At 38.7% G+C, this 26,190-nt stretch overlaps 1 protein-coding gene across 1 annotated transcript in view; it reads left to right on the plus strand.

Annotated features, from left to right (window-relative positions):
• The first annotated feature begins 1,633 nt into the window (after positions 1-1,633).
• Positions 1,634-26,190, plus strand: part of LOC127189926 (phospholipid-transporting ATPase ABCA3-like) — an 86,549-nt gene continuing 61,992 nt past the window's right edge. The window contains exons 1-7 of the mRNA XM_051146982.1: positions 1,634-1,693; positions 2,025-2,280; positions 5,398-5,525; positions 7,644-7,794; positions 19,193-19,452; positions 21,087-21,203; positions 21,702-21,819. Of these exons, the coding sequence (XP_051002939.1) occupies positions 1,634-1,693; positions 2,025-2,280; positions 5,398-5,525; positions 7,644-7,794; positions 19,193-19,452; positions 21,087-21,203; positions 21,702-21,819 (1,090 nt within the window). The remainder of the gene's footprint in view (positions 1,694-2,024; positions 2,281-5,397; positions 5,526-7,643; positions 7,795-19,192; positions 19,453-21,086; positions 21,204-21,701; positions 21,820-26,190) is intronic.

The raw sequence follows: 26,190 nt of genomic DNA on the forward strand, positions 1-26,190 counted from the left end.
GACTGGGGTGGGGCTTTCACCTCCCCTCTCCAGGTTGGGATTTGCTCTACCTTGAGGTTTCCTAGGTCTTGTGCGTGTTGTCATAACCACTATGAGTTAATATGCACTGCTGCCCTCTTGCGTTCAGAGGACACTGTTTACTTGTAGTTGTGTACTGCCTCTGGTTCTTACACTCTTTTCCTCCCCCTCTTCCACAGCGATGCCTGATCATTTAGGGGCAGTGTGTATGATACAGATATCCCATTTACAGCTCAGCATTCTGCAGTCTCTTATTCTCTGTACGTTGATTGTTTCTAAGTCTCCGTGTTAATCACTATTTACTGAAGGAGATGTTTGTCCGATGGAGATTGGGAGGTGGATTAATAATCTAAGACTATGTGCACTTAGAATAATAATAGTAGTAGTTTCTCCCTGGGGTCCATGATCTTTCTAATCACTGGATTCATGGCTCTGATAATTGTGATACGTATAGTTCTCATCTTCTTGTGAAAAACTTAAGTGAAATCAGTAATTGGTTGTTCCCATAATCCTTCTGGTACTATTGCACCAGTGAGCATATCTTGCCAGGCCAGTCAGTACTGTAGCTCACAAAGTTCACAGCTAGGAAAGACTGATGATAACTTTTCTCATCTGGTAGCACCAATAGCATGTTTCAGGAACATGAAAGCTAGGCAGTTAAGAATGAATGAAGCTTCTGGATGAGAACCAACTTGATTTCTGTTTTTACTCAAGTGTGCAATGTCTTCAGTAGTAGGGTCTTACAGCCATTTTCTGGAGTATAGCCAATAGCATTGGCAATTGGCAATAGCCTTTAATGTTTAGGGAGAGGTCAATAGGACCTCACTGGCCAACAACTCCAAAAATGGTTAACCATTCTTAGCATTGGGATTTTTGTTAGCTTGAGGAATCTAGTAGGGACATTGTATAGTACATTATAAAATCATTTAATTGTGTGTGTGTGTGTGTGTGTGTGTGTGTGTGTGTGTGTGTGTGTGTGTGCGCGCACGTGCTTCTACAGTAGAAGGTAGGTTCCTATATGACTTTCTTAAAGATTTTTGGGGTTATTTGTCTCTCCCTATATTATCTCCTCTACCTTGACCCCCATACTCTACCCAAATTTACCCTTCCTAATCCATTAATCCCCCTTTAAGTCTTTATGTCATGGAGTTTTCTCTCCTGTCTGTTGAAATCCCCCTTCCCCAAATTTCCTGACCTCTTTTGGGTATTCCAAATGAAGCACACATATCTGAAAATTCAGATCATCTTAAATTTCTTTATTTTTTATTTTTTATTTTTTTAATTTATTAATTTATTCATATTAGATCTCGATTGTTAGCCCTTCCCTTGTTTCCTCCTGTTCCTCCCTCCCTCCCTCTCCCCTCCTCTATGTCTGTGATTGAGGGAGATCTCCTTCCCTTATATATGCTCTTACAGTATGGAGTCTCTTCTTGGTAACTTGCTATCTTTCCTCTGAGTGTCGCCAGGCCTCCCCATCCAGGGACGTGGTCAGTACTCAGCTATTAAAAACAAGGAATTCCCGAAATTTGTGGACAAATGGATTGATATAAATTTCTTTTCTTTAAAAAAACATCTTTATTTCTTCCAGAGTTTAACTCCCTCTTAGTTAGGAAGAATGGCTTCATTGGAGTCCAGAATACTTTTGATTCTCCTGTGGAAGAATTTTACTTTAAAGGTAAGTTGAACTCTACATAGTACTGTTGCAACAGCTCAAAGACAGTCAAGGGCTAATTCTCACATTGCAATGATTGCCTTTCAATTTATACTTTTCTTAGTTCTAGGGCTGGGGTTATCTATTCCAAACATAGCATCTAGACAGGGTGAGGAAATTGCAGAATGTCATATAAGAGAGTTATGAAATTTTGTCTGTCATAAAGTAAAGCTACACTTTTTGTCATCCGTGTAATCTGAAGTATCTTATTAACTTAATATTATATGAATTGCCATTTGCTAAATCAAGAACTTCTTGGGAAAACTAACATAATATTGTTCTTTAATTCTTTTAGAGACGGAAGTTTGGAGCTTTAGTTACTGAAATTGTCCTGATGGTTATATTTAGCAGTGTGCTTTTGGCAACGAGAAACCTTCTTGCCATAAAGCATATTGGACCTCTCAGTTATGCTGACCATAACATCAGCAATGTTCCATCCTTCATCACTACCTTTCCGCATCCTTGGGAGTTGGCTTATGTGCCTTCCAACAGCATCGCAGTACAGAATATTGTCGAAAATGTGAAAAGGGACTTAAACTTCCATATGAAAGGTTAGTTAAGATGTCCATAAAAGCATATTATTTAATTATTTTAGAGAAAAAAGAAAACCTTTTTAGCAGGGAAACTATCTTCTATGCAAGATACTACAGGGCACCAAGGGTCATCTTTCTAAGTATGCTTTTAGAAAATTGGTTAATCCTGAAGGGGTTAAGTTCATATAAATTTTTTTCTCTACAAAACCAACAAAACAAACAAACAAAACCCAAAGTAATACTTTAGCATTAGATGACCAATTGATGCTTGTCTAAATTACTATTTAGCTCTGTGATGCACAGTCCTCATTGTTTCTGAATGAAGTGTAAAAAAGTATCTGTGGCAGGTGGCATATAAATAAAAGTTTATTTAACATAGTTTTGGAGGCTAAAAGAGCAAGATTGAGTGTCCCCATCTATTCACAGTACAGTGGATGGCATTGTGATGTAAGCACATTTAATGGGGAGACGTCACATCAAGAAACAGGAGGCTACAGGCATATAGAGCAGGCCAGGCCAGCTCTTTTCTAAACACCCCACGCACAGAAGCTAACCTGGGTCCTACAAAAGCTTTATTCGTCCCACTCCAGAGTAGTCCCTCCAATGACTTAACTACTTCCTAGATCCACCTTTTAAAGCTTCTATCTCCTCCAAGTTGTGACACTATTGAGCTATAAGCTCAGAAGGCGTTGGAGGACATGCTCAAAGCATATCCAGACAGCATTGTGTTTATGTAGAGAAGTTATGTAGAATTATATTAAGGGCTTTCAGTTCCTCACTTACCTTTGCATTCTCAGACTGATTTCACAGAGGTTTCTCATGGAGGCAAATACTATTAGACATTATGTGGACTTCCTCTACTAGCTCTTCTTAAATAAGCTCACCGCCTAACTCCTCCGTCTCGGGAGCATCAGCATCAGGATCAGCTCCTAAACATGTGACCTCACTCTCCAGTCCTTCTTAGAGCATGGGTATAACTTTTGTTTTCCAACCAGCACAGGAAAGACTCACTTTTATGCAATCACAAAGCAATACTCAGCCACCATAGTCATTTAAATACAGGCCTTTCAAAGGATGAGCCCAACCTAAGATCCTCATATTTGCAAGATTGAAAGGATAGGCTAAAATGTTTTTGTTGTATATGGATTTGTTTACAAAAAATGAATGGAGCAGAAGTAGCTGAAGGAACTGGCTTCATGATAGTTCTGGTGAGATGCAGAAATAGTGGCACCTGGGAGCACAGGTGACAATTGCGGAGGAGGGTGTGGTTTGAGAGTGGGAATTCTGCAGTGTGAGAGAGTACCATCAGTAATGAGGACAAGAGAGCTTCTCTTGTGCACCTTTGAGAATCAGGGACTTATTGGAGGAAGAATTAAAGCAATGAAGCCATTTCAGTCTAGGTAATGAAGCTGCATGGAACTTGATTTTCACAACAGTAGCTGTTAAGACTGTGACATTCTTTATACATCAACCATGCTTTTGGCTCTAGGGAAATCTTTAGGGCATACAATGTACTGCATATTAAATAACTAATTTCTTTTTCTACTTAGGAAAATACAAACTAGAGCTTTTCTAAGGTCAATCAGGTTGAATTTCAAAGCTAAATTCATTGATTGAAAATCTCAATTATTAGGATATAAGGGATGGGATAACAATTGAGATGTAATATAAATAAACTAATAAAATATATTTAAAAAAAGAAAATCTCAATTATTGAAATATACTTACATCAAACATTAAAATCCTAAGATGGCTTCATTCTCCAGTTTCTGTATACTTTTTAACTCAGATATTAGCTATTACAGAATTATCTCATAACACTTTCCCCCCTAATTTCTTTCTTCTTCTCATTAATTAATTTATTTATTCACTTTACATCCTGATTGCAGCCCCCTCCCTCTTCTCCTCCTTGTTCCACCTTCACACCCCTTTTCCCCTTCCCCCACCCCTCATCCCCTTCTCCTCAGAAAAGGGGAGCCCCTTCCCCCACCAACTTACCCCAGCACATCAAGTCTCATCAAGACTAAGTGAATCCTCTTCTTTTGAGGCCAGACAAGGCAGCCCAGCTAGGGAAAATGATCCAAAAGCAGGCAACAGAGTTCATCTCAGAGACAGCCCCTACTCCAATTGCTAGGGGACCTTCATGAAGATCAAGCTGCCCATCAGCTACATGTCTGTTAGGGAGCCTAGGCCCAGTCTGTACTTGGTCTTTGGCTGTTGGCTCAGTTTCTGTGAGCCCCTAAGTGCCTAGGCTAGTTGATTCTGTTGGTTTTCTTGTGGAGTTCTTGTCCCCTCCATGTCCCTTTATCTTCCCCCTAACTCTACCACAAGACTCCCTGGGCTCCACATAATGTTTGGCTGTGAGTCTCAGCATCTGTTTTGATCCACTGCCGGATTGAGCCTCTCAGAGGGCAGTTATACCAGGCTCCTGTCTGCAAGCACAGCAGAGTATCATTAATAGTGTCAAGCATTGGCTCTTTCCCATAATTGGATATTAGCTATGAAGTACAGAGCATAACCATACTATAATCCACAGACCGAAAGAAGCTAAGTAACAAGAAGGGCCCAAGGGGGATACTTGAATCTCACTTAGAAAAGGAAATAACATAGACATCAGAATCAGAGGAAAAGAGAGAACTGGGTGGGAGAGGTGGTGGGGAGGGGAATGAAGGTGGGGATCAGATTGGGGAAGAGCAGAGGACATGAGAGGTGAGAGGGCTGGGAGAGAGAAGGAAAACCTATGGGGCACATCTCTGGGACAAGACCTGCAATGGGTAGGCTCCTGGCAGTGGAGATATGGGGGTGACTCTAGCTGAGAATCCCAGTGACCGGGTTTATGGTGACTGAAGTGGCCACCTCCTATAACCAAGCATGACTTCCACTGGGGGCGGACACCAACCCACCCACAAAATCTTCAACTCAAAAATTTACCCTGCCTATAAGATGTGCAGTGATGAAAATAGAGCAGAGATTGAGGGGATGGCCAAATAATGACTGACCCCTAATTTCTCATCAAACTGGAAATTCCAGAGCACAGGGACACTTCATCCCTCAGCAAGTGTTTATGGCTTCCATCGTATGGGTAGGAAGCACTGTCAGACATGCTGCTTTTGTAAACTTTCACTCTCTCTACAGCTATAGGATTTTCTTCAGAAAGTGACTTTGAAGATTATATTAGGTCAACTGTCAACTCCAGAAATGTACTTGCTGCTGTTGTTGTTGACCACAACTTCACAAACAGCAACGATCCCCTGCCTAAGAAGGTGAGAATGTGTTCCATAGAAGCCTCCTGACCGGGGGCTAGAGAGGTGAATAAGTGGGAAAGAACACACGCTATATTGCTCTTCCAGTGGACCTGAGTTCAGTCCATGACACCCACATGGGGCAGCTCATAACCACCTGTAACTCCAGCTGCAGGAGATCTGACAACCTGTGTGCATATACCCACCCAACCACAGAAACACACAAACATACATGAGTTAAAATAAAATATTTTTAAAATAGAAACAGCATGATTGTACTTCTAATTTCTGGAGAGGTAATGAGCCAGGTGTATTACTATTGCACGTAATGATGAAGAGAATAACTTGCCTCTTGACCATGGCATGGACTGGGGTCTGAACCTAAATAATTCCAGTGTCTCTTGCTGTGCCATTATGGAAAGAATGGTACTCACTGCCTACTAAGCATTCTCCACAAACTGGGATCTTGGGAAATTCAGACCACTCAGGATATTGCTTTTGCCGCTGTGTCTGGTGTGGAGCTGTGTGTGCCCAGCTGATGCTGCAGAAGTAAGAACATGTTTCCTAGGTCAAAACCCTTGCCACCATAAATGGAGCGCATCTTCACAGACCCCCAGGATGTCCTGTTTTCAGTGGATGAAGTTCAGGTAGATGCATGGTAATAAGTGAATACTCAAATGGAGTTTCAAGACAGAAGCTTTAAGAACTTATTCCATGGTCAAGGGCAGATCCTGTTCCTCTAGGAAGTAACTCCTAGTTGAGGACACAGGCATTCACCAAGCCACAACGAATCAGAATCAGGACATCTGCAAATCCTGGAGATGATTCTGATACCTGCATCCAAGGACGGACTAAGAGAATGCTTTAAATTTAATTTCCTTGGTATTGGGGGAAGTGAACAACGTATATAATGTAGACTCATATGGAGTCAAAATTCTGTGTTCAAGGTACAAGCAGCTGTCAACAGGAGGTAAAGTGGGGACTATGGATAGCGTCAACGGTGTCTCTCTATTCAGTTTGGTCACGTTGGTGGTTCCACGTGTCACCTTCCACAAGTAACTGGCTCCTTGAGAGCTGCTGCAGGCTCAGAACAGAAGTGTATTCAGTACAGTTCCAACTTCCTCATCTTCTGCCTTCATTTCACGTTCTCCCTTGTCTGGCCCAGTTGGCTGCCTGACTCTTTCTCTTTCTGAGTAGGCTTGGCCTCCAAATTGTTTCTCTCCTTTCCACAACCTCTCTCCTCTTCCATCTTTCCATAAATATTCTGAACATATCTTTATCACCGAATTTGAATTTAACATGGGTAAATATAAATTTGACTAGGAAATAAGCGCCCCAGGGAACATCAGATCACCTTGAATGTGGACTAATTCCCTAAATGTTTGAATTAAAACTTTAATATATGGCTAACCCCTCACACCTGCCTGTCCTTGCTAACTAACTAGTTTCTCTGGTCTGACTTTGTAATTTTTTTTTGTTTGGTTTTGTTATTGTTGTTGTTGCTGTTTGTTTCAGAGAGTTTTAAGGCTGACACAATGTACCTTGAACTTTACTCTGTTCTCTAAAATTAGTGATTGTTTCCTTCAGTAACTGCAAGTTTTCACATTTGTATCTTAACAATTCCTTCTCTGTCCTCCTCAATCACTTTTAGGAAATGAATAGGTTTTTCCTTCAGGAACAGTTGGATAGCACAAAGGGAATATAGATTAATACTCCATTTTGGAATATCTCATTTCAGTATGCATGTCAGATGTCTGTCTAGGAAAAATACATTCATGATATTCATGAATTCCAGGTGTGCTTGCTTACTACAAACCTACAGGGAGAATCCAACTATTGTTGACACTTAAAAATGTCTCACATGTGATGTGCCACATGAGAGGTTTGTTGTCACTTTCTGAAGTCCCTAACCTTTGCAGATACTCATCAATACAGCCTCAGAGTGTCATATTTCTGATACAAGATGACTAAAAATCATCTTGTTTCTGATTCTTGCCATGTTTCTCTTTTTTGCTATATATATATTTGTTTATAGTTATAGTTATATATAATTTGGTTTTTAATATATAATAATTTGTTTTAAAATTATATATATATATATATATATATATATAATTTGTTTTTTATTGCTCCTCATAGGTAAAGTACTACCTGCGTTTTAGTAATATTAAGAAGAACATGAATGCTGGGGCATATGTTCAAGGGCACAGCTGGTTTACAAAGTTTCTCTTTCCACCTATGCGTCTTATGGGACCCAGAAACCAATATGATGCAGATGGAGGCAGTCCTGGTGAGCCGACTTTTAACCCACTTATTTTACTACCCTGCTGCATTGAAAGAGGGATGGATTCATATTTCTTCAGTCCTTTGGTGAAAAGTGTTTACTTAATTAATGTCTTTATTTTAATACATGTACATTAAAACAGAATCACATCACTATCCCCCTTCCCTTTTCTCCCTCCCACCCCGTCAAGGTAAGCTCTCTTCTTGCTTTCCCATTGTCCCCACTCTCAAATTGATATCTTCTTTTTCTTTGATTAGTGTTGTTTAGATAAATAGATAGGGAGGTAAAACAAGCTTATGTACCCACTTTAATATCTAAAAGAGTAAACTTCAGATCAAAACTAATCATAAAAAATAAGGAAGGATACTACATATTCATGAAAGGAAAAATCTACCAAGATGGCATTTCAATTCTTAATATCTATTTCCCAAAACCAAGGGCATACAAGTTTGCAAAATAAACACTACTACAGCTTAGATCATTTATTGACCATCACTCACTGATAGTGAAAAATGTCAATACTTTACTGTCAAAAATATACAAGCTATCTTGATAAAAACTGATCAGAAAAATGTTGGAACTAACAGACATTACAAATCAAATGGACCTAACAGGTATTTATAGAACATTTCACCCAAACACAAGAGAATATACATCTCCTCTGGACCTCATGGAATTTTCCCCAAAATTGGTCATATACTCAGATATAGAGCAAGTCTCAACAAATCACGAATATTGAAATAACTCCCTGGATCCTATCAGACCACCAAGCATTAAAGCTGAACATCAATAACAACAGAAAGCTAGCAAACTCACAGAAACTGAGCAATTCTCTAATGAATGAAAAATGGATCAAGACAGAAGTAAATAAATTAAAGACTTTTTGGAATTGAATCAAAGTTACTACACAGCATATCAAAATTCATGAGATATACTAAAGTGGTTCTAAGAGTCAATTTAAAAAAATTCTTTTATTAATTTTTTCAGATAACATCTAAATTGTTATTCCCTTGCTTGTCTCCTCCCATTCCTTCCTCCCTCCCACTTTCACCGTATTCACCACCCCTAGAACTGTGACAGAAGGGAACCTCCTCCCACACCGTATGGTCACAGCCTATCAAATCTCATCTTGGTAGTCTTTCTATTCTTTCTCTGAGTGCTACCAGGCCTCCCCACCAAGGGGAAGCTGTGAAATATGGGGCACCAATGATGATGTCAGAGTCAGTCCCCGCTCTCCACACAACTGTGGATAATGTCCTGTCCCTTCCCTAGATCTGAGTAGGGGATCAATATTTACTGCATGTATTGTCCTGTTTGGTGAAGTAGTTTGAGCAGATCCCCCCTGGGTCCAGATCCACCTGTCATGATGTTCTTCTTGTAGGTTTCTAGGACCCCATGGGTCCTTCTATTTTCCCATTCTCCCATACTTCTCTCACCTAGAGTCCCAATAGGAAGACCCTGCATCTATCCCAATCTCCTGATAAGTGAAGACTTTCATGGGACATGCCCCTAGGGACTAGTGTCCAGATATAAGTGAGTCTATACCATTTGAGTCTTTCGGCATTCGGGTTAACTCACTCAGTATGATAATTTCTAGTTCAATCCATTTGTCCACAAATTTCAGAAATTCCTTGTTTTTAATAGCTGAGTAGTATTCCATAGTGTAAATATACCGCAGTTTCTTTATCCAATCTTCTACTGAGGGACACTTAGGCTGTTTCCATGTTCAGGCTATTATGAATAAGGCCGCTATGAACATGGTTGAGCAAATGTCCTTGTTGTGTGCTGGAGCATCTTCTGAGTATATTCCAAGGAGTGGAATAGCTGGGTCTTGAGATAGCTCTATTCCCAGATTGCTAAGAAAGTACCAGATAGATTTCCAAAGTGGTTGTACTAGTTTGCATTCCCACCAGCAATGAAGGAGTTCCTCTCTCTCCACATCCTCGCCAGCATGTGGTGTTGCTTGAATTTTTTATCTTAGCCATTCTGATGGGTGTAAGATGGAATCTCAGAGTCATTTTGATTTGTATTTCTCTGATGACTAAAGACATTGAGCATTTCTTTAAGTGTTTCTCAGCCATTTGATATTTCTCTGTTGAGAATTCTCTATTTAGTTTTGAGCCCCATTTCTCAATTGGGTTATTGTGTTTGGTGGTTTAATTTCTTGAGTTCTTTATATATTTTGGATATTAGACTTTTGTCAGATGATTGGTTAGTGAAGATCTTTTCCAGTCTGTAGGCTGTCGCTTTGTTCTCTTGACAGTGTCTCTTGCCTTACAGAAGCTTCTCAGCCTCATGAGGTCCCATTTATTAACTGTTGACATTAAGGCCTGGGCTGTTGGTGTTCTGTTCAGAAAGTTGTCTCCTGTGCCAATATGTTCCAGGCTCTTCCCCACTTTTTCTTCTAACCGATTTTGTGTCTCTGGTTTTATATTGAGGTCATTAATCCACTTGGACTTGAGTTTTGTACATGGTGACAAATATGGGTTTAATTGCATTTTTCTACATGTAGATATCCAGTTGGACCACCACCATTTGTTGAATATGCTATCCTTTTCCCATTGAATAGATTTGGCTTCTTTGTCAAAAATCAAGTGTCCATATATGTATGGAATCATTTCTGGGTCTTCGATTCTATTCCATTGATTAACCAGCCTATTGCTGTGCCAGTACCATGCTGTTTTAATTACTGTTGATCTATAATACAGCTTGAGATATGGCATGAAGATTCCTCCAGAGAATCTTTTATTGTATAGGATTTTTTTTTTTTTTTTTGCTATTCTGGGCTTTTTATTTCTCCATATGAAGTTGAGAATTGATCTTTCAATGTCTCAAAACTATTTTGTAGGTATTTTGATACGGATTGCATTGAATCTGTAAATTGCTTTTGGTAAGATCGCCATTTTTACTATGTTAATTCTCCCTATCCATGAACAACAGAGATCCCTCAATTTCTCAAGTCATCTTCAATCTCTTTCTTCAGAGACTTAAAGTTTTTTTCAAACATGTCCTTCACTTGCTTGGTTAGAGTAACTCCTAGATATTTTATATTGCTTGTGGCTAATGTGAAGGCTGTAGATTTGCTGATTTCTTCCTCGGTATGATTGTCATTTGTATATAGGAAGGATACTGATTTTTTGCTTTAATTTTGTATCCAGCCAATTTGCTGAAGGTGTTTATCAGCTGTAGGAGTTCTCTGGTGAAATTTTGGGGGTCACTTATGTACCTTATCATATCACCTATGAATTGGGATAATTTGACTTCTTCCTTTCCCATTTGGATACCCTTGATCTTCCTTTGTTCCATTATTGCCTAGCTAGAAATTTAAGAACTATATTGAAGAGATATGAAGAGAGTGGGCAGCCTTGCTGGTCTCTGATTTTAGAGGAACTTCCTTGAGTTTCTCTCAATTTAATTTTATTTTGGCTATTGGCTTCCTGTATATAGCCTTTATTATGTTTAGATATGTGCCTTGTATCCCTGATCTCTTCGAAACTTTAAACATGAGTAGGTGTTGGATTTTATCAAATGCTTTTTCTGCATCTAAGGAGATGATCGTGTGGTCTTTTTTTCTTTCAGTTTGTTTACCTGTGGATTACATTGATGAATTTCCATATATTAAACCATCCCTGCATGCCTGTAATGAAGCCTACCTGGTCATGGTGAATGATATCTCTAGTGTGTTCTTGTATTTGGTTTGTGAGTATTTTATTGAGTATTTTTACTTCAATGTTCATAAGAGAAATTGCTCTGAAATTCTCTTTCTTTATTGGGTCATTGTGAGGTTTAGGTATCAAAGTGACTGTGGCCTCACAGAATGAAGTTGTGTGGTGATTGATGTGTGGTTTAAGCTTTATTAATAGTTCTTTTCCAAATGTGAGTGACCTTGTATTGGGAGCATAGATGTTCAGAATTGTGATGTCATTTTGGTTGACTTTACCTTTGATGAGTATGAAGTGTCCTTCCTCATTCCTTTTGATTAATTTTGGTTGAAAGTCTATTTTATTAGATATTAAAATGGTACACCAGCTTGCTTCTTGTATCCATTTGGTTGGAATATCTTTTTCCAGCCTTTTACCCTGAGGTAATGTCTATCCTTTTGGCTGAGATGTGTTTCTTGAATGCAGAAGAATGTTGGATGTTGTTTATGTCTCCATTTAGTTAGTTTGTGTCTTTGTATTGGAGAATTGAGACCATTGATGTTGAGAGCTATTAATGACCAGTGACTGTTAAGTGCCTTGATGTTGATGTTGGTTGCAGTAGAGATTTTGTGTGGTTGTGGTTTTACAATTTCCTCTGTAATTTTGGTTGTAACTTGTCCCTTTGGGGTGGAGTTTTTCTTCTAGTAACTTCTTTAAGGCTGGATTTGTGGATAGGAACTGTTTGAATTTGTTTTTGTCATGGAATATTTTGTTTACTCCATCAATGGTTATTGCTAGTTTCTCTGGGTATAGTAGTCTGGCCTGGCATCTGTGGTCTCTTTGGGTTTGCAGGATCTCTGTCCAGGCCCTTCTGGCTTTTATGGTCTCTGCTGAGAAGTCAGGTATAATTCTGATAGGTTTGCCATTATATGTTACTTGGTCTTTTTCCCTTCCCACTTTTAATATTTTTCTTTGTTCTGTACATTTTGTGTTTTGATTATTATGTTGTGGGAAGGTTTTCTTTTCTGGTCTCTTCTATTTGGTGTTCTGTAGGCCTCTTGTATGTTTATAAACATCTGCTTCTTAGAATTGGGGAAATTTTCTTCTATGATTTTGTTGAAAATATTTTCTAGGCCTTGGAGTTGGGTGTCTTCTCTTTCCTCAATGCCTATTATCCTCAGATTTCATCTTTTCATGGTGTCCTTGATTTCTTGGATGTTTTGTGTCAGGAATTTTTCAGATTTAGCCTTCTATTTGATGGTTGCTTCAAGATCTACGATTGTACCTTCTAGTCCTGATATTCATTCCTCCATCTCTTGGTTTCTGTTAGAGAAGCTCGCCTCTGTGTTGTTTGCTTTCTTTTCTAAGTTCTCTCATTCCCGTTTTTCTTCTGTCTGTACCTTTATCATTGTTTCCATTTTCATCTTCAGATCTTGAACTGTTTTATTGATTTCTTTCATCAGATTATTTGTATATTCCTGAGTTTCTTCTTTATAGTCTTTCAAACCTTGAATTGTTTTTATTGATTTCCTTTATCTGGTTGTTTATATTTTCCTGAATTTCTTCCAGTGTCCCTCTATAGGCCTCTTTTATGTGTTCCTCCTGTTTGGCTGCATCTTCCTGCATTTGTTTAAAGATTTTATTCATTTCTTCCATTATCATCTTCATTACTAAGGATTTGAGGTAATTTTCTTGTATTTCAATTGTCTTTGAGTTCTCCGGGTTGCTTTCCTTGGGATAGCTGGGATCTAGAGATGCCATATTGTTTTGGGTTTTGTTGTTTATGTTTTTAGTCTGGCTTTTAGTCATCTTGCTGTCTCTGATGTTGGGAAGTAGGTTCTGGTGTCCTTCACTGCTTGTTGAGAGCAGTTTGTTGGTGAATGATTATAGGTCGAGGATCTTTGCCTGTGGTGATCAGAGAACTCTTGCCTGGTTTCAGTTCCTGGAGACTTTGCCCTATATCCTGGGCTCCCCACTAGTTCAGCCAAGGTAGGTGCTTGTGCTTTGCAGCTCTAGTAGCAGTTTGAGCTAGTGTATGTACAGCCGGTTATCCTGTCTTTGGCTGAGCTTTGAATACCCTGCCCTCTGGCCCTGAGGTTTTGGGTCCTAGGCTCAGATCACCTAGAGTGCCTGAACTCCTGCTAGCTTCTAGTGGTTGTTTAGATTTCTGCCTGCACCAACCCGGTAGTGGGGCCTAGGTTCTGCCTGTCAGGGAGAGAGAAGCTACTGCCTTCTGATTGTTGTTGAGGAAAATAAGCAAGATAGACAAATTATTATAGAAAGTAACTAAAATGCAAAGAGGTTATGTAAAAATTATCAAAATCACAAACTAAGAGTGACATAATAACAGATATTGAGGAAATACGAAGCTTCATGAGGTCATACTTTAAAAACTTTATTCGTCGCTGGGCAAGGTAGCACATGCCTGTAATCCCAGCACTTGGAGAGGCAGAGGCAAATGCAGGTGGATCACTGTGAGTTCAAGGCCAGCCTGGTATACAAAGAGTGTCTAGGACAGCCAAGGATACATATAGAACCCTGTTTCAGAAAAACAAACAAAAACCACTGTATTCCACCAATCTATAAAATCTTTAAAAAGAAAAGATAAGAAACGAATAATTCTCTCAATAAGTACCAATGACATAAGTTAAATCAAGATTAGACAAATAACTTTAAAAACCTATAATTGCTCTTGAAGTAGAAGCAGTCATTAAAGGACTCCCAACTAAATAACAGAGGAGTATCAAATGGCTGAGAAACACTTAAAGAAATGCTCAACCTCCTTAGTCATCAGGGAAATGCAAATCAAAACAACTCTGAGATTCCATCTTACACCCATCAGAATGGCTAAGATCAAAAACTCAAGCGACACCACATGCTGGCGAGGATGTGGGAAGAGAGGAACACTCCTTCATTGCTGGTGGGAATGCAAACTAGTACAGCCACTTTGGAAATCTATCTGGTGCTATCTCAGAAAAATGGGAATAGGGCTTCCTCAAGACCCAGCTATCCCACTCCTTGGAATATACCCAGAAGATGCTCCAGCACACAACAAGAAAATTTGCTCAACCATGTTCATAGCAGCCTTCTTCATAATAGCCAGAACATGGAAACAGCCTAAGTGTCCCTCAGTAGAAGAGTGGATAAAGAAACTGTGGTACATATACACTATGGAATACTACTCAGCTATTAAAAACAAGGAATTCCCGAAATTTGTGGATAAATGGATTGAGCTAGAAATGATCATAATGAGTGAGTTAACCCAGAAGCAGAAAGAATCAAATGGTATATACTCACTTATATCTGCATACTAGCCCAAGGGGCATGTCCCACGAAAGCCTTCACTTACCAGGAAACTGGGACAGAGGGGAAGGCATCCCATTGGGACTCTAAATGAGAGATGCATGGGAGAATAGCAAAATAAAAGGATACAGAGGGTCCTAGAAATCTACAAGTAGAACAATATGATAGGCAGATTTGGGCCCAGGGGTCCCGCTCAAACTAAGGCACCAGCCAAGGACAATACAGGAGGTAAACTTTAAACCCCTACTCAGATCTAGCCAATGGTCAGAATATTCTCCACAGTTGAGTAGAGAGTATGATACGACTTTCTCACGTACTCTGGTGCTTCACATTTGACCACGTCCCCTGGAGGGGGAGACCTGGTGGCACTCAGAGGAAGGACAGCAAGTAGCCAAGAAGAGACTTGATACCCTATGAGAATATACAGGTATGGTTTTAGTGTAGAATTCTACTAGACTTTAAAAGAGGAGTTAACATTAATACTTGTCAAATTGTTCCATAAAATAGACACAGAAAGAACACTGCCCAATTTATTTTGTGAGGCCACAGTCACCCTGAACCCAAACTACTTAATGAACCAACAAAGAAAGAGAATTACAGACCAGTTTTTCTTATGAGCTTAGATGTAAACATTCTCACTAAAATACTGGCAAATCGAATTTTAAAACACATTTTAAAAAATCATCTACCATCCTGGTGGCACTCAGAGGAAGGACAGCAGGTTACCAAGAAGAGACTTGATACCCTATGAGCATATACAAGCAGAGGTAATCCCCCTCAGGAACAGTCATAGGGGAGGGGAATAAGGGAAAAATGGGAGGGAGGGAAGAATGGGAGGATACAAGGGATGGGATAACCATTGAGATGTAAAAAGAATAAATTAATTTTTAAAATGTGTAAAAAAGTTATCTACCATGATCAAGTAGGATACAGCCCAGATGTTCAGGACTAGTTCAACATACATAAATTAATAAATGTAATATAAACCATATCAACAAACTGAAAGACAAAAACCACATGATCGTCTCATTGGATGCAGAAGAGGCCTTTAACAAAGTTCAGCACTCCTCATGATAAAAGTCTTGGAGAGATTAGGGATATAAAGGACATACCTCAACACAATAAACACAGTTTACAGCAAGCCCATAGCCAACATCAACTTAAATAGAGAGAAACTCAAAGCAATTTCACTAAAATAAGGAACAAGACAAGGTTTTCTGCTTTCTTCATACCTATTCAATATAGTACTTGAAGTCTTAAGTAGAGCAATAAGCTAAAACAGTACCAAAAAGATACAAATTAGAAAAGAAGAAATAAAAATACCTTCATTTGCAGATGATATGATAATATACACAAGTGACCCAAAAGATTTCACCAGGAAACTACTACAACTAACAAATGTGTTCAGCAATGTAGGTGAATACAAAATTAACTCACAAAAATCAGTAGCCCTCCTATATACAAACAACAATAGTCCCAGAAAGAAATCAGGGAAGCAACACCTCGAGTAATATAAAATATCTGGAGGTAACTCTAACCAAGCAAGTGAAAGACTTGTATAAAAAAAAAAACTCTAAGTCTCTGAAGAAAAAAATTGAAACTACCAGAAGATGAAAAAATATCCCATTCTCGTGGATTGGTAGGAATAATATGGTAAAAATGCCCATTCTACTAAAAACAATTTACAGATTGAGTGCAATCCCCATCAAAATTCCAACAAAACTCTTCACAAATTTTGAAAGGGCAATTTTCAGCTTCATATAAAACACAAAAACCCAGGATAGCTGAAACAATCTTGAGTAATAAAAGAACTTGTAAAGTTATCACCATCCCTGATTTCAAGTTGTACTACATAGCTATAGTAGTAAAAACTACATGGTATTGGCACAAAAACTGGCATGCTGATGAATTGAATGGAATTGAAGACCTAGGCATAAAACCCACACACCTATCAACACCTGATTTTTTAAAATAGAGAAGCCAGAAATACACAGTGGGGAAAAAGACAGCATCTTCCACAAATCGTGCTGGTCTAGTAAGATGGCTGCATGTAGAAGAATCTAAATAGATCCATATTTATCTCCCAGCACAAAACTCAACTCCAAGTGGATCAAAGACCTCCACATAAAACCAGATACACTGAACCTGATAGAGGAGAATGTGACCAACAGCTTTTCAATGCACTGGCACAGGAGATGATATATATAATGAACTTTAAAAAATATATGTTTTATTAATTTATCCATATTACATCTCAATTGTTATCCCATCCCTTGTATCCTCCCATTCCTCCCTCCTTCCCATTTTCCCCTTACTCCCTTCCCCTATGCTGTGACCGAGGGGGACCTCCTCCCCCTGTATATACTCATAGGGTATCAAGTCTCTTCTTGGTAGCCTGCTATCCTTCCTCTGAGTGCCACCAGGCCTCCCGATCCAGGGGACATGGTCAAATATGGGGCACCTGAGTTAGTGTAAAAGTCAGACCCCACTCTCCACTCAACTGTGAAGAATGTCCTGACCATTGGGTAGATCTGAGTAGGGGTTTGAAGTTTACTGCATGTATTGTCCTTGGCTGGTACCATAGTTTAGGCAGAACCTGAACAGAATACAATTAATATGGACACTTCAACAATTAATAAATGGGACCTTGTGAAACTGAAATCCTTTCACACAGCAAAGACACCATCATTTGGATAAAGTGTCAACCTACAGAATGGGACAAGATTTTTACCAACCACACATCTAATACAGAACTAATATCCAAAATAGATAAAGAACTCAAGAAACTAGATATAAAGAGAAAAAAATGTAAAAATAGGGTACACATCTAAACAGAATTCTCAATAGAGGAAACTCAAATGGTAGATATCAAGAAAAAAATAACCCAATTTAAAAATACAATACACGTCTAAGCAGATTTCTCAATAGAGGAAATTCAAATGACTGAGAAACACTTAAAAATGGTCAACATACTTAGTCATGAGGGAAATGCAAATTAAAACTACATTGAGATTTTATCTTATGATTGTCAGAATGGCCAAAATTAATAAAACAAATGACAGCTCAAGCTGGCAAGGGTGTGGAATAAGAAGAATACTCATTCATTGGCTGGTAGGAGTACAAACTTTTACAGCCATTATGAAATCAGTGTGGTGATTCCTCAAGGAGATAGGAATTCATTTACCTCAAGATCCAACTCTCCCAATCTTGGGTATATACCCAAAGGATTCTTCATCCTACCACAGAAACACCTGCTCAACCCTATCCATTGCTGTTCTATTTATAAAAGTCAGAAACTGGAAACAACCGAGATATCCCAAATATGTGAATAGATAAAGAAAATGGGGTACATCTACATGTGCATGTAAATACATTGGAGTATTTCTATGATGTTAAAAAGTGAAATTATAAAATTCCCAGGTAAGCATGTGAAACTAGAAAAATTGATCCTGAGAGAGGTAACTCAGACACAGAAAGACAAATATGGTATATATTTGCTTGTATATGGATATTAGTTGTTAAATCAATGATAAACAAGCTAGAACCCATAGAACCACAGAGGTTAGTTATAGAGTAAGGGACTAGGGACGTATAGCTAGATTTCCCTAGTAAAGAGAAATATGATAGACAGTTATGGAAGGATGAAGGCAGAACTGGAACAGAAGGATCAAGTGGAGAAAGGAAATCAAAAGAGGAACAAAAGAGAGAATACAGGAAGACACAGCTAAAAATTAAGAGCCATTTGAGGGGTAGTGTGGGAATCTAATGCAGTAGAAATAAGCTTTCTACAAATATATATGAAGGTGATCTACATAAAGCCACCAAATAATGTGGAGACAGAACCCCAACTAGACATCTCTTGTCATCCAATGAAGCTTCCAGTACCAGGATTGGGTTACATATATTTAAGATATTGGCCAAAGAGGTCCCACAGGAACATCTAAACTACACACGCTGTTGTCAAGACTATAAGTAGCTCTCCATAAACTTACAGCAAGCCCCATTGGTAAAGACAACACCTACACAATTCATTGAACTTGGAGAAGTCAAGCCGGTGCCTATATAGAGCCTTTGACACTATGTGCCAACACGAAAGCACATTGAAAAAAAATTAACCCGAAATTCCCTAACCCAAAGTACCAATAAAAGTAAATCTTCTCTATCTGATAAAGCACACCCGTGGAAAGTATGTACCTTACTAATTCCCCTCTGATGTTAGGAGCAGTTGTACAGTCATGCATGGCCTAACAAAGGCACCGGGTTTCAGAAGGGCATTGCTCCACATCTCCCATTTCATCATGTGAGCATCACAGAGTTCACGCAGACTAAGGAGCCTGGACTGCTTAGTCACAGGGTTTTATTCATCTATAACACATGGGTGCGTGTGAACTGCTGGTTTTCTTTGTTCAGTTCAGCTGTTGTTAGTAATTTTAGTTAGCAATCTTTATTTCCTCCTCCAGGGTACATCAGCGAAGGGTTCCTGGCTGTGCAGCACGCCTTAGACAAGGCAATCATGGTACATCATGGTGGTGCTGCTGCAACAGCACTCCTTAGCGCCACCAGCCTTTCCACGCAGAGATTCCCATACCCTGCATATCACCACGATTACTTCTATGTGTTTGCTAACATTTTCATCCCCCTGATAGTGGCATGTACCTTCTGCATGAATCATCTTACCCTCATCCGGTCCATTGTGTGGGAAAAGGAAAACCGATTGAAGGTAATTGTTTTTCTCGTAGACAGCATTTACGTTGAAATTTTTGGAAGTGTGGCATGAATTTATGTGTAAGGTTGAATTACTTCTTCGTGTTCAAAACTGACAGTCCTGTTTCAAATGCAGTCATTCAACATTTTGGCATTTGTGGAAATCCTCTATAATTTTGTCTTTATTCAAAAATTTTAGCATGACTCTTACTTTCAGCTTATGGAAGACTATTTGAGTGAATATCCCAGATATAATTTAAATATAGGCTACCCTCAAAACACTAAATGCGTCCAGTCCAGGGTTAGTGGTTTATCAGGTGATTTTGAAACATTGATTCGGTCTCATTAGTTGTAATTCTGGATAACTTTTGCTCTTTTGTTACCTGGTTTTGATTGGTGTTGTGTTCTTACAACATTAGCAATATTATCTATTCTGGGCCATAGAGTGGGGAGCTCTGCACTTGTTAAGTCCTTTTGTAATCTCCCTCAACCATGTTTTGCATTTTCTATGTTCAAACTTTGTACTTCTTTTGCTAGATGTATTTTGTCACTTTATTGCTTATTAAAGCTTGTTAAGTAAGGGTCTCAAGATGGCTCACAAGTAAAGAATTTGCATACAGGCCTAATGAACTACGTTCTAGCCCCATATCACACAAGGAGACAGGAGACGATCACCCCCAAGAATTGCCCTCTGACTTCCAAGTGCACCATGCCACACGCATACCTGCAAGCACACATATGTGTGCATGCACACAGAAACAAAAATAAACAAATAAAAATATTGTCATGTAAATGTCTCCAGCATTAATCCTTAGAAAATTGAATAGCGCATTTTATCTCATTTTTGTTTCCTACAGGTAAGAACATGAACCTGTAACCACTCTTAAGAACTTTGGATAGCATGCGCGTTTCATAGGTCCTTCTACTTATTCATTAATTCAAAAACCATTCATTGAGAACCAAGCAGATAGAAATGGAGAGGGGCAGGCTATAGTCATAGAATTTAAATTTTGACATATTAGACAAATTCAATAAAAATATTTTAAGTAGCCGCCCCAAATTCAGACATGTTAATCTATACTAACAGTATGTTCTTTGTTAAGTAATTTTAATATTCTTTTGTCAAAACTCAAAATACCTCATATTTCTATAAGCAACTACTTCTGAAAGAAAACACATTGCTCATAAAGATTATTATTAAAGCTGGGTGCATTTTCCTTCACTTTCCATCTTAATTTTAGCACTTTTAGTTTTTATAATTGAATTTAAATATTATCCTATCTTTTCCTAGAAATATTGTTATAAGAAGGATATATTTAAGTGGCTTGTAGCTTTGCTTACGTGCACTCCATGTCTTAGCAGCATCAAGAAATTATTGAAGGGATGACCTCTGAGCTTATCGAAACTATAGGACTCAGTTACTAGCTGAACAATTTTAATGAAATTACATGAGATCCTGGTCCTTAGTTTTATCCTCTGTCACTTGGAGACTTGAAATATAAATATGAAAAATTAGAAAATATGTCAGTACATTTTGGGGGACTCTAAGGCTGTGTGTGTGTCTCTGTGTGTCTGTGTGTCTGTGTGTCTGTGTGTGCGCGCATGCATATGTGTTTTCATGATACTTAACTTGTGCTAATTTTTCCACAGGAATACCAGCTCATGCTAGGACTGAGCAATTGGATGCTCTGGGTTGCCTATTTCTTCACCTTCTTCTGTTTGTATTTTATTAACATCATAATTATGTGTGTGGTTTTATTCATCAAGGCAAGTGTCCTTTTGATTCCAATATTCTGTGGCTATACTTTAAGAGGGAAGCAGGAGTGTAGGACCAGCCCAACACCTCTTGGTTTCTGGGAGAAGAAATCTGAGCTTTTTTGGACTTGGTTGTAGCATCTCAGAGGCTGTTTATCCTCTCAGCCACCTTCAGTTCAAGCTGGGGCATGGGGAGTACCTTCTGCAAGGCGTTTGGTGCAAGAGGTGTGGCTTTTAGGATAGTTACCTAATGTGTCTGTATCCCTGCATCCACAGAGAGTATCAGTGCATGCCTGTAATTGCAGCAGGGGGAGGCAGGTCATCATCAACTACATAGAGAGTTCAAGGCCAGTCTGGGCTCTATGAGACTCAAAAGTATAAAATCTTCATCTTCCTGAAAGTGTCACTAGTGTCTACCAGGAATAATAAATATTTAAGGATATGTATTTTCTAATGCCTTGTCATAACATATCACACATGACTAAGATGGATTTCTAATTATTTTGCTAGATTAAACCTGTGCCAATCTTCCAGTACAATGACCCAATCCTTGTCTTCGTCTTTTTGTCATTTTATGCCGTCTCCTCAATATTCTTCAGTTTTATGATTAGCACATTGTTTGATAGAGGTGAGTAGATGATTCCTCCTGGGAAAGGGCCTTGGCACAAAACAGACCCTGTGTTTGAAAACTCCTGCTAAATGTTACTTGCCACCATACCCACAGCCTCGGTGCTCTGAGATGCCTGTGCCCTTGTAATTACTTGACGTGGACTGAATGCACAGTGATAGCTCACACCTGCAGCGCTAGTACAGAAAGCTAGTAATGACGCAGAGGCGGGAGGGTCAGGAGTTTGCGGACATCCTCAACAATATAGTAAGTTGGAAGCTAGCATGGACTATATGAGATTTTTGCCTTTAAAAAAAAGAAGAATATCCTGTTCGTCAGCTAGGATATTCTCCACTGCTGAGTGGAGAGTGAGATCTGACTCTCACATGAACTCTGGTGCCCCTTTTCTTACCACGTCCCCTGAATGGGGAGGCCTGGAGGCACTCAGAGGAAGGATAGCAAGTTACCAAGAAGAGACTCGATACTCTAAGAGCATATATAGGGGGAGGAGGTCTCCCTCAATCACAGGCATAGGGGAGGGGAGAAGGGGGAAGTGGGAGGGAGGGAGGAATAGGAGGAAACAAGGGAAGGGCTAACAATTGAGATGTAATATGAATAAATTAATAAAAAAATTAAAATAAAAAAAGAAGAAAAAATAGAATGGAGGCTATGAAAATTGATAAACACAGCATTTGTGTGATGGTATGATCATATTTGGGCGCTCTTTCTCACACTGAATTACCTCTTGTGTGGTATCCATCTAGCCATCCCACCAGTCATTGTTAGGATAAACACAGCTAGTATCTGATGATGAGAAAAGCAAGAAAACAATGGAATGGCTCCCTGCACTTAAATGCTTATGGGTGGCCTGTTGTGTATTTGAAATGCAGTGCCTATCCCCACCAAGCTGGCATTGACTTTTGGAGTAGGGATATCACATGCACGAAAAAAAAATTTTTTTTTAATTTTTAAAAAAATTTTTTTTATTTTATTTTACATAATTTCTTTCTTTTTTTTATTAATTTATTCTTGTTACATCTCAATGTTTATCCCATCCCTTGTATCCTCCCATTCCTCTCCCCCATTTTCCCATTATTCCCCTCCCCTATGACTGTTCCTGAGGGGGATTACCTCCCCCTATATATTCTCATAGGGTATCAAGTCTCTTCTTGGCTACCTGCTGTCCTTCCTCTGAGACATGCACGAAAATTATTTTAGAGTTCTCCAAAGAAGCAGAAACAATGGAAGATAAATAGGCATTATAATGAATTGGTTTGTTTGGGTGTGGAGACAGGAAAGCCAGGAACGAATTCCAGCATGTGTCTTAATGCCTGAGACTGGAAGGAGCCAGTGGGGCCAGTCTAGTCCCAAGGCAGGATAGGACAGATGTTCTGGCCTTGAGGGCAGGTAGGAAGAAAAAGAGAATTCTCTTTCCCTCCACTTTTTTGCTCCTTCCAGGTTCTCAGTGTAAGGATGAGTCCACAGATTCAAATGCTGACCTCAACAGGAGGGACACAGACACACCCAGAAACAGCATTTACTCTGTGTGTCCCACAGTGCATTCAGAATGACATGTGAAACCAGTTGCCAGAAAATGACATGCAAGGAGCAATGAAGATTAGTAAATCATAGCACACACGTAATGGGGCCATAGATCACAGTACTGCAAGTGATGATGCACCTTAGAGGTGATAGGTAGGTTTTGAAAGACTTTTAAATGACTGAAAGATGAGAAGAGAAAATAAAACTGAGTGTAGATATTCGCTCATTCATTGACACATTTGCTGTCTGTTCTGCATACTTGTGCTTAGAATGGTCTCTAACAAAGACAAATGAAACTTTATTCTTCATCCTTTGAGGATTCACATGCCAAGGGGTATTTGTGTGTTTGTGAAGCTACAAAAACAAGTTGGTTTTTCTGTAGTTGTTGTTTTTGTGAAGGTAAGAATTCCTATTTTTCTATGCCCTTGCCCATGTTTAGTATTAAATTTTAGCCAAATTAGGGCTATGAAGTATTATTTTAAATCTGCGTTGTTTTCAATTAGAAAGTATAGTTAGGCACCATGTAGGATGCCCCAGGTGTGGGTTTCAGCACCACAGAAGAGAAATCAATAATAAATGTGCATTTTATTAGTTACTAATGAAGCTTAAGCATGTGTTACCAGTGAGTCAGATGTGGTTTCTCTTCTGGAAAATTTGGCCATGTTGGGCAGGTGTGGTCACACACACCTGTAATCCCAGCCCTGGTAAGGCTGAGGCAGGAAGGGCACCAAAAGTTGGAGTACAGCCTGGTCTACATAGTGAGTTCCAGGCCAGCCAGGGCTACATTGCAAGGCCTTATCTCAAAAAAAAAAAAAAAAAAAATATTCACAGCCTTTTGTTTCTTAAAGTCTCTCATTTTGTCTGATAGTTCAGCTATTTTACTCTCTCTCAAGGTGTTGGCATAAATAATTTTTTAGGCTCACCATTAATATGTCTCTTTAAACTTCTAGAACATTCTGCCACATTTGCCTTTTCAGAATTTAGCTCATACCATTGCATTTAATCCAATTAAACAACTAAGGGAATTACTGGTCAGAAAGGGTTTGCATCTGCCACTCAGCTGTTTATTTTATATATGTTTCATCTTTTTCTTCCTTGTATCTTCCTTCCACTTTGATTCTCAGTTCCCCATCTATATAGCTTCTGATTATTTTCTTATATAAGTTATACTTTAATGCCATAATCTTGAGCAATAACTTCAGCATCAATAATATTTTTAAAAATTGCCGAACTACAACAAATATTAATGGTATATCCTCTCCTCTCAGAAAGATAACTAGAATGAGGATGATTTTCCCAGCTTTCAGCTTATTAGTAATAAATATTATTATTTACCAATTTAAAGTATTATTGTTTTATTAATAAATAATATAATGTTTTTTAAAAAATCATTGAGTACACCAAGCTGCTCATGTGTGGTCTCAGAACCAGGAAGTCTCTCTTGCATTCCTAGCTTCTGAGCCATCTCTCCAGCTATATCTCTCTTGCACTCTTGAAAGATGGTTTTGCCTCATATAGAGTTCTTGGTTGACAAGTTTCTGTTTTGTTTTCGCAATGTCGTTCAGAGACTTCCCAGCTCTGGACTCACAGGAGGAAGAATGCTGTAGTTTTGTACTTGACAGAGTCTCTCCCTTGCTACTCTATAAACTTTTGTTTTTTTGTCTAATGCTACCAATGCAACCCAGGCACTCAGGCATGCTAGGTAAGCACACTACCATCGAGTGATGCCCTGGCACTTTGTTCTGCCTGTTCTCTGCCTTTTAAACTTGAATGGTTTTATTTTTTGTGTGTCTCAGTGTAAATTTCTTCAACTGCCCTACTTGTATGGAGTTTTTGTTTTCTTTTGTTTTTATGTTTGTTTGTTTGTTTGTTTGTTTTTTCTTATCTTTGGATAGGGTTTCTGGCTTTTTTAAAATGTAGTGGTTTTTTAACCATAGTTCTTCAAATCAGATGCTTGCTTTCTTTTTCTGTGACTGTTGTTTGCATATGGAAGTGACTTTGACAGACTCTTAGGCTCTGCCAAGTATTTATTCTTTCTTTCTTTCTTCTCCTTAAGATTGTATAACACTAATTATAATATTTTTAATTGCTGTTTTTTTTTTCTTTTGTCTACCCAGACATTTAAATTCCTCATTTTGGGTACTTTAGTTTGCTGTTTGAGAATTTGTTTAGTTCATTTTCATAATTTTCATTACTTTATTTATAGTCTCTATAAGTAGATAACTTTTTCCTGCTTCTCCTCAGCTCTCTTTGAGGAACTGGGCATATTTAAGACAGATTGTTTACAGTGTTCCTTTAATAAGTCCAGCCTTTGGCCTTCCTGAAGTGTGTTCCACAAGTGTTTTCTTGGTATTGTTGTTTTTCTTTTTCTTTTTGTGTATGAGTATCTCATACCATCTTGTTTGTAAGCTTCCTAATTCTTTGCTGAACAGAGCAATATTTCAACTATTTGTAAATGGCAACTCTGAAGATCAAACCACATTTGGACCTCCTAACTTCTCTAAGACCATTCTAGTTGGGTTGTTGTTGTTGTGGTTGTACATTGTAGTGTCTTGATTTATTCAAGCATCCTTTTTTTTTAATCCATCACCATGCCACACACTAAATCTCATAGTGCCTAGAGGACTATTTTGATTATTGCACTAGTGCTATTTATAATTATAATTTCTTATGTTGGGTAATAAATAAAACTATAAATTTCTAGCACCTGCCATGATGTTCATAATCATCACATATAGAAAGAACAGTTCTGGAGAAATGAGCTCCTTCACATTTTACCTCAGCCCTTCTTTCAGAAGCACCTCTGAGCACACAGTGCACTCTTGGCGTTATATTCATGATCTGAGAAAA

Source organism: Acomys russatus, chromosome 5 (genome assembly GCF_903995435.1).
Source record: "Acomys russatus chromosome 5, mAcoRus1.1, whole genome shotgun sequence".
NCBI lineage: Eukaryota > Metazoa > Chordata > Mammalia > Rodentia > Muridae > Acomys > Acomys russatus.